At 49.9% G+C, this 9,040-nt stretch overlaps 1 protein-coding gene across 1 annotated transcript; it reads left to right on the top strand.

Annotated features, from left to right (window-relative positions):
* The first annotated feature begins 1,051 nt into the window (after positions 1-1,051).
* On the top strand, positions 1,052-7,975 carry LOC136167377 (uncharacterized). The gene is made up of 3 exons (XM_065934982.1): positions 1,052-1,166; positions 6,528-7,095; positions 7,844-7,975. Exons 1-3 carry the CDS (start codon positions 1,052-1,054, stop codon positions 7,956-7,958), a joined length of 798 nt encoding a protein of 265 aa, XP_065791054.1. The 3' UTR covers positions 7,959-7,975.
* The last annotated feature ends 1,065 nt before the right edge of the window (positions 7,976-9,040 follow it).

Raw genomic sequence — 9,040 nt, 5'->3', positions numbered from 1 at the left:
ATATCATGATGAGAAAATCGAGGGTTATTTCTGCATTATTTCTCTGTGTCTTCCAGGTCTCAAATCAGTACTCATGCCACTAAATAATATCTGTTGCAGATATTGTAGGAAATGACTTAGGACAGACTTTATCCATAATATTTCAATCTAGTTTGGTTTTAGTCCACAGTGTTTTCTTTCTTTCTTTCTTTTTTTTTTTTCTTTTTCATTTCAGATCTCAGTCTCAATTTTACCCTTTAGAGAGACCTTCAGTGAAGTGATGACCCTGTCATTCATCTCTCCATTAGTCATTCACTATTTGCTGTATATTTTACTCATAACATTTATATAACTCTCTGATTATTTTGTTTATATATTTATCTGCAAGCGTATTTCACTCCTCCTACCATTATAAAAGTTCCCTGAGCAGAATCCATATCTGTGTTGTTCACCACTCTATCACTACAACTTAGAGCCTGGGGCCATGTAGGTACTCAATTCATTTTTGAACACTGAATAAAATTAGAGAGAATGAGATGGAAAGATGGAAAAACAGTAGTGTTTGAAGTCCAGAGGGGAAAGGATCAAGAATGTTAATTGTCATAATATTTACCAGAATATTTATATACTCTGTAGAGATATAAAACATGTACCCTGTGTGTGTGTGTGTGTGTGTGTGTGTGTGTGTCTGCATGTCAGGCATAAGGTAATAGATGAAAGCTTGAAAATGTTTGCAAAAACTCAAAAAGGCTGAATAAAAGGAGTCTATGATAGGCTGAATAAATGTACCCAGGATGTCCATATACTGGATGTCCATATCCTGGAGATGGACAGGTAAGCCTGGCATGCTGCAGTCTACAGGGTGGCAAAGAGTCAGACATGACTGAGCTGAACTGTCCATATCTGATCCTTGAAACCCAGGAATATGTTACCTTCCATGGCAAAAGGGACTCTGAATTGTAATTAAGTTAAGGATATTAAAAGGGGAAGATTATCCTGGATTATCAGGTGGGCCACTGTACTCACAAGAGTCTTTATAAGAGAGAACTAAAAGAAAGTCACAGAAGATATAATGATGGAAGCAGAGGTGAGAGATAGGACAAGAGATATAGAAAAAGTTGAAGATGTTATATTGCTGGCTTTGAAGATGGAGAAAGGGACCATGGGTCAAGGAATACAGGTAAACTGTAAAAGCTAGAATGGGCAAGGAAGTCTGTTCTTTAGAGCCTCCAGAAGCAATGTGACCTTGTCAACCCCTCTTAGACTTCTGACCTCAGAACTACAAGTTTGTGTTATTTTAAGTCACTGAGTTTCAGCCACAATAGGAAATTAATATGGGGTCCTATTAAACATATTCCTTAAGTGGTAGTTCTTTTACTGTCTTCAAATTTATTTTTTTAGTACAATAACACATTCGTATTGCAGAAGACTTGAAAAATGAAGAAAGTGTATATATTGTGAGGCTGCCAGGGTTAATTCCATGACAGGCAGCCTGGACCTAAGTTTTAGCTTTCCCCGAAATGGTAAGATTCCCCACCCCCATCAGGTAACCTGAAGCCAGCCAATCAATATGCGCCCAGTGAGAGACAAAGGGGAAAGCTGAAAAGCCCGCGAAAGCCCAGGTTTGAGAAAGCCCGCGAAAGCCCAGGTTTGAAAAAGCCCGCGAAAGTCTGTACCAATAGAATTGCTTTGTAGACATGTAACCAATCCGCTTAAGCCAGCTACTAATTGATTATGCATGTCTTATAAATTTCTGTAACAGCTTGGGCTCAGGGCTTTTCTGACCCTGCACCACTGTGATGGCGGAGGCAGAAGGCCCTGGCTCGAGTCAGTAATAAACTTCCCTTTTTTTGCGAGTTGCATTGCCTTGGAAGCCTTCTCTCTTCCCGCTCGGGGATTCGGACATCGGGCATAACATTTGGGGGCTCGTCCGGGATCCCTTGACCGGGAGAAGAGAACGCTTCCAGGACAAAGGGGGAAGGATAAATAATAACACCGGTGCTCAGGAAAGACCACAGTAAATTCAGGGCCCTGTTGGGGAGCAGGAGGGTGCGTATCTGGCACAGAAGGAAGGCTTTCTAGAAAGGGGATTAGCCGGCGTAAGGCCAAGGCCAGCGGACGCGCTGGGAGGCAGCCGACTCTGCAGGGAAGGCTTTCTAGAAAGGGGGGGGGACCAGCCGGCGTAAGGCCAAGGCCAGCGGACGCGCTGGGAGGCAGCCGACTCCGCGCGGAAGAAAGTTCCTCTCCCGACCCCGAGTCTGGTGAACAGCGGACGCCATTCGGTAAGGTAAAATTCAGGGGGCCCGAAAATCCAGCGCTGTGTCGTCGGCCGACGTTTGTTTGTCCGTGTGTTTGTCTTCGGCTCTCCGTGTTTTTGTGTGCCGGCATTGTCTCTATTCTCGTTCTCTTCTGGGGCATCGTTCTTTTCTCTTCTGACTTATTCTTCTCTTCGTCTCCGATCTCCCCTCCACTTCTTTTCTTTTCGGGAGTTTCAGTGAACAGGCGAACGGTTGTGGGGCAATTGATGAATCCTGGCCAGGGCTACACTCTGGCGGACTCTGAAGGCCCTACAATAAGTGAGCCTCAGTAACTAGAGCCCGACCGGGTGAAACTCTCCTTTAACATCCCTAACTGAGGACGTGGCCTAAAATTCTTCTTGTGGGCACGGGTCAGGCACTTAAAGGCCATTAGGGCGCCTGCCACTTGAAGACTCCCGTGAGAGGATAAGGGGGTCACGGAACGGGCTAGAAACCCCTAGGGTGCCCGCCCCCAGCAAGAAAACTTCCGTGCAACGACGTAGGCACATAAACAGTTCCAAAAGCATACCATAAGCCCAACCTCTTGGCCGCCACCACTCCCGGTAGGATTTTTGGTGGTCGTTCTCAGTGACTTTCTCTCTCTTTCTTCCTTACCATTTATTTTAACCATGGGTCAGAGAGAATCTACCCCACTTTCTCTCATGACTGACCATTTTTCGGATGTCAGGGCCAGGGCCCATAACTTGTCTTTGCTAGTCAAGAAAAGTAAATTAATAACTTTTTGTTCTGCAGAGTGGCCCGCCTTTCGGGTAGGATGGCCTCCGGAAGGCACCTTTCAACCGTCCATCATACAGGCTGTGAAGGAGAAGATTATGGCTCCTGATCCCTGGGGCCATCCGAATCAGGTCCCCTATGTCATGGTCTGGCAGGATTTAGTGGAAAATCCACCTAAATGGTTAAAACCTTTTGTTTATACACTTCCTAGTTCCTCCAATTCACAGGTCCTGGTGATGGAGATCCCCCCGGAGGAAACCAAAAAGAAAGAAGACCCAAAACCAGTCCTTCAGGAATCATCTTATCCAAACCTGATAGATCTAGAAACGGAGATAAGGCCTCCGCCATATGTGCCCTCCTCGCAACCCCCTCCGAGGAGAGAAGCTCCCACGGGTGAACCGAGAGGTTTAAAAGGGCCAACGGGAACTGACCATGAGGGGGGACCGGCACTGGGGACCCGGGGGAGAACTAGGGGAGATAGAGGTGGGCAAGACCCTGGGGACCCAGAGTTACCTTCATCCACTGTTCAGGCGCTCCCCGTCCGAGTGGGACCAGCTAACCCGGACGGAGAGCGAACCTATCAGTACTGGCCCTTTTCCACGAGTGACCTGTACAATTGGAGAACCCAGAACCCTCCTTTCTCAGAGAAACCCCAAGGCCTCATTGACCTCTTAGATTCCATTTTGTTCACTCATAACCCCACCTGGGACGATTGTCAGCAGCTGTTGCAGGTGCTCTTCACCACGGAAGAACGGGAGCGAATCCTGGCAGAGGCACGGAAACGGGTCCCGGGGGCCGACGGGAGACCAACCGCCCAGCCTCATCTCGTGGACGAGGGGTTTCCTCTGTTGCGGCCTAACTGGGATTTTGAGCGGGTGGAAGGTAGGGAGCATCTCCGAGTGTACCGCCAGACTCTAATGGCTGGCCTGCGGGCTGCAGCAAGAAAGCCGACGAATCTGGCAAAGGTAAATCTAGTAAGGCAAGAGCCCACTGAGAGCCCAGCAGCCTTCCTAGAGAGGCTGATGGAAGCTTTCAGGCAATATACACCTATGGACCCCCAGGCTGAGGAGTCACGGGCTGCAGTTCTGTTAGCGTTTGTAAATCAGGCAGCCCCAGATATTAGGAAGAAATTACAAAAGGTAGAGGGATTGGGAGAACAGACAATACAGGATTTACTGAAAGTAGCTGAAAAGGTATTTAATAATAGGGAGACCCCAGAAGAAAGGGAAGAACGAATTCGACGGGAGGAAAGGGAATTAGCTGAGAAGATCAGGAAAGAAGATAGGGAACATAGGGCGAGGGAAAGCCGGAAGAACCAGAGGGAGCTAGCCCAGATCCTTTTTGCTGGGATAAAGGCCGGAACAGAATTGAGGGAACCTCGAGACCCCCGGATGGGAGAAAAAGAAAAACCAAAAAGGCAGGCCCTAAAGAAGGATCAGTGCGCCTACTGCAAAGAACAGGGGCACTGGAAAAACGAGTGCCCTAAGAGGGACTCAAAGAGAGGAATGACCCAGAGAGAAAAAATTTCCCCTGGAACTCGAGTTCTATATGCGGGGGAAGACAGTGACTAGGGGAGTCAAGACTCGGTGCCCCTCCCCGAGTCCTGGGTAACCATACATGTGGAGGGGAAACCCGTTGGCTTCATGGTAGATACTGGCGCCCAACACTCTGTTTTAAATAAAAAACTGGGACCAATGTCTAAAAAAACCAGCTTAGTGCAAGGAGCCACGGGGACAAAAAGATATTGTTGGACCACAGAACGGAAAGTAAATCTGGGGACCCACCAGGTGTCCCATTCGTTTTTGGTGATACCAGAATGCCCAGCCCCTCTACTTGGACGGGACTTGTTGACTAAAGTTAATGCTCAGATCCATTTTGACCCTGGGGGAATGTCAGTCACGGATGGACTTGGACAACCGATACATGTCTTGTCCCTAGCCTTAAGAGATAAATACAGACTTTTTGTGCCTAAGCCCTCAGAGACCATAGCACTAGATGTACAACCGTGGGTCCATAAATACCCATTGGCCTGGGCAGAAACGGCAGGGATGGGACTAGCCAAACAGAGACATCCGGTCGTCATCGAGCTAAAGGCAGAGGCAGTTCCTGTGAGGGTGAAACAGTACCCCATGAGCCAGGAAGCTCGGCGGGGGATCACTCCCCACATTCGACGTCTCATGGATGCCGGAATTCTCAGGCGATGCCAATCCCCTTGGAACACCCCCTTACTGCCGGTGAAGAAGCCAGGGGGGACAGATTACAGACCTGTCCAAGACCTGCGAGAAGTCAACAAGCGGGGGTTCAAGAACTCCCCTACCTTGTTTAATGAGGCTCTGAGTGAGGACCTCTGCGAATATCGGGCTTGCCACCCAGAGGTCATTCTGCTACAATATGTAGATGACCTCATGTTGGCTGGAACCACAGAGGAGGCATGCAGCCGTGCCACCGGGGACCTCTTACAGACCCTAGGCATCTTGGGGTATCGTGCTAGCGCAAAGAAGGCACAAATAGCCCGGCAAGAGGTCACCTATTTGGGGTATAAGATCCGGCAGGGACAAAGGTGGCTAACTCAGGCCATGAAGGAAACGATATTGCAGATACCAGAGCCCAAGACCCCCCGCCAGATGAGAGAGTTTCTGGGGACTGTTGGATATTGCAGACTGTGGATCATGGGGTTTGCTGAGAAGGCCCGGCCCTTGTATGAGAGAAGTAAAGAGACCCCAAACTGGACTTGGACTGAGCCAATGAAAAAGGCTTTCCAGACGCTTAGACAGGCCCTACTAGAAGCCCCAGCCCTTGCCCTGCCTAACCCAAATAAGCCATTCCAGCTGTTTGTAGATGAGAAGCAAGGAATAGGAAAGGGGGTCTTGACGCAACAATGGGGACCATGGAAGCGGCCGGTAGCATACCTTTCGAAGCGATTAGACCCGGTGGCCGCTGGGTGGCCCCCTTGCCTTCGCATCATTGCAGCTACAGCCCTCCTCGTCCGCGACGCTGACAAGTTGACGTATGGACAGCAACTCTCGGTGTGCACCCCCCACGCCATCGAAGGGGTTTTAAAGCAGCCGCCGGGTAAGTGGATCTCCAATGCCCGCTTGACACACTACCAGGCCTTGCTGCTCGATGCCCCACGGGTGCGTTTTCAGACCCCTTGCTTCCTAAATCCGGCCACGCTCCTACCTAACCCAGAGAAGGACCGCCCTCTCCATGACTGCAATGAGATACTGGCTGAGGCCCTGGCGGCACGAAAAGACTTAACTGATGTTCCCTTAAGCAACAGTGAGCTAGTATGGTTCACCGATGGGAGCAGCTATGTAAAAGATGGGCAAAGGAAGGCGGGAGCCGCCATAGTTGATGATTCAGGGCAGACGATATGGGCTGAGACACTTCCCCCAAACACTTCTGCGCAAAAAGCAGAATTGATTGCCCTAATACAGGCTCTAGAGCAAGCCAAAGGGAAGAGAGTCACCATTTATACTGACAGCCGATATGCTTTCAGCACTGCCCATATTCAAGGTCCCATATACCAAGAAAGGGGATTTCGGACAGCTGAGGGAAAAGAGGTCAAAAATCTGGCCGAGATCCGCAGGCTCCTGGAGGCTGTCCAACTGCCCCGGGCAGTAGCAATAGTACATGTCCCCGGTCACCAGAAAGGAGAAGACCTTAAGGCGCGGGGCAATCGTGCCGCTGATGCGGCCGCTCGAGAAGCGGCTAGCCGGGACTACGCCGCCCCCATATTAGCCGTGGGACTTCCACCTCCTGGTATGGGGACTCTGCCGCCAGTCCCCGACTATTCCCTCCCTGATCTCGCTTGGATCAACAAGGATGCCACCCTCCAGAAGGATGACCAAGATAGATGGTACCGGGACCAAAACAACAACCTGATATTGCCTGCCACCCTGGGTCGTCACCTGTGTGAACACCTGCACACAACTACCCACTTGGGAGAAAAAAAGACCCTAACGCTTCTCCAGACGGCCTGCCTGAGGTTCCCTCGACAAAATGCAGCTGTACGAGAGATAATTCAAGCCTGCGAAGCGTGCCAGCTGATGAGGGCAGAGAAGAAGCAGCACTCGGGAATGAGGTACCGGGGGGAGGAGCCAGGGCAACACTGGGAGATAGATTTCACTGAGGTAAGGCCAGGCAAGTACGGGTATCGCTATCTGTTGGTTCTGGTAGATACCTTCTCGGGGTGGGTAGAAGCTTTCCCCACTAAGGGAGAGACAGCAATAGTGGTTGCTAAGAAGATCTTAGAGGAGATAGTGCCTAGGTATGGGCTGCCGGTGACTATGGGCTCTGATAACGGACCTGCCTTTGTGAGTCAGATTGTACAAGGGCTGGCCCAAGCTCTGGGGACGAAATGGAAGTTACATTGCGAATATAATCCCCAGAGCTCAGGACAGGTTGAGAGAATGAATCGGACCCTAAAAGAAACTTTGACAAAGTTGGCAATAGAGACTGGCGGGGACTGGGTGACCCTCCTTCCCTTTGCACTCTTTCGGGCGCGTAACACCCCTTATAAGCTGAATCTTACTCCTTTTGAGATTTTATATGGGAGACCCCCTCCTGTGTATCCTATTTTCGAAGGAAAATGCCTGCCACCCCCTACTTTGGGACAATTCCAGCAAACTCTGATGGCATTAAGTAAGGTGCATAACCATGTTTGGAAATTGATTCGAGAGATACACGAGGGCCAAAACAGGAGGGCTCTTCCCTCACATAATATTGGCCCAGGTGATTGGGTTTGGGTAAAACGACACCAATCTAGAGTATTAGAACCTAGATGAAAAGGCCCTTATGTTGTTCTCCTTACCACTCCTACTGCTGTCAAGGTCGACGGAATTGGACCCTGGGTTCACTGCAATCACGTGCGGCAAGCCACGCCGGAAGAACAGGAAAAAGCACGAGCAGAATGGAAGGCGAGTCCTCACCCGTCAAATCCTTTGAAACTGAAACTCGCCCGCCGGGAGGCCTCCTAATTCTCCTGCTGATGGCAGCTCTCATCGACCCAGGAGCGACCAGTCATAACCCCCATCAACCTGCTAAGATCACCTGGAAACTCAACGACGGGCAAACTCATGAGCTGCTCAATGAGACATCAGGAATCCACCCTCCGAACACCTGGTGGCCAGACCTGAACTTCGACCTCTCAAGCCTCTTCGCAAAGCAGGACGGTCTCTATGATAAGTATTATAGGGATGGGATAAAAAACCATAGGTTGGGGTTCTGGGCTTGCCCGGGCTATGTAAGAAATAACTGGAAAACCTGTGGTGGCATAGAAAGCTATTATTGCAGGAGCTGGAGTTGTGTGACCTCTTGTGATGGACCCCAGAGGTGGGATGTCGGAAACAGAGATCTAGTTAGCTTCACCTTCAAGGACCGTAGACACCATGGCCCTCAGGTACGAGTACAATTTAACCAGGAACGGGCGAAAAAAGAAAACCGCTGGACCTCAGGACTAACTTGGGGTTTTCAGCTTCATGTAAATTGGCCCGGCCCCTACCCAGGCGAGCTTTTGATCATTAAACAGGTTATTGAGCCAGTGCAGGTACATAGTTTAGGTCCCAATCTGATCAAAACGTTACAGGGGCACAAGGCGACCCCCAAGCCAACTACCTTCAGACCAAGCTCGCCGGGAACATTTAACATCTCCTCTACTCCGAGCCTTAGAGGCAAATTGACAGAGACCCCTGGCCCTCTGGCTGTTACCATTAGCTCAACAATTCAGGACCCCCTATGGGCCTTAGTGAATGCAGCCTTTACGGTCTTAAACCATACCAACCCTAACGCGACCCAGTCCTGTTGGCTTTGTTATAATCTTCACCCACCCTTTTATGAGGCTATAGGCCTCAATGTCTCTTACCACTTGTATTCAGGCCAAAACCCGCCCCAATGCCGATGGGAAGAACGCAAGGTTGGCCTCACAATGAATGAAGTTTGGGGACAGGGACTCTGTTTGGGCACAGTGCCACGTGATAAAACTCCCCTCTGTGCCCGGACTATCAGTAACCTACGCTTACATGGCAAAA

Source organism: Muntiacus reevesi, chromosome 4 (genome assembly GCF_963930625.1).
Source record: "Muntiacus reevesi chromosome 4, mMunRee1.1, whole genome shotgun sequence".
NCBI lineage: Eukaryota > Metazoa > Chordata > Mammalia > Artiodactyla > Cervidae > Muntiacus > Muntiacus reevesi.
This window is presented reverse-complemented; position numbering and strand designations above follow the sequence as displayed.

Bases quoted from the DNA above. Each gene is read 5' to 3' on its own strand.
- LOC136167377 (XM_065934982.1), top strand. From the start codon at position 1,052: ATGATGGAAGCAGAGGTGAGAGATAGGACAAGAGATATAGAAAAAGTT. The intron at 1,167-6,527 runs GTAAAAGCTAGA...CCCATATTCAAG, and splicing joins TCAAGGAATACAGGTAAACT to GTCCCATATACCAAGAAAGG. The intron at 7,096-7,843 runs GTACCGGGGGGA...ACTGCTGTCAAG, and splicing joins AAGCAGCACTCGGGAATGAG to GTCGACGGAATTGGACCCTG.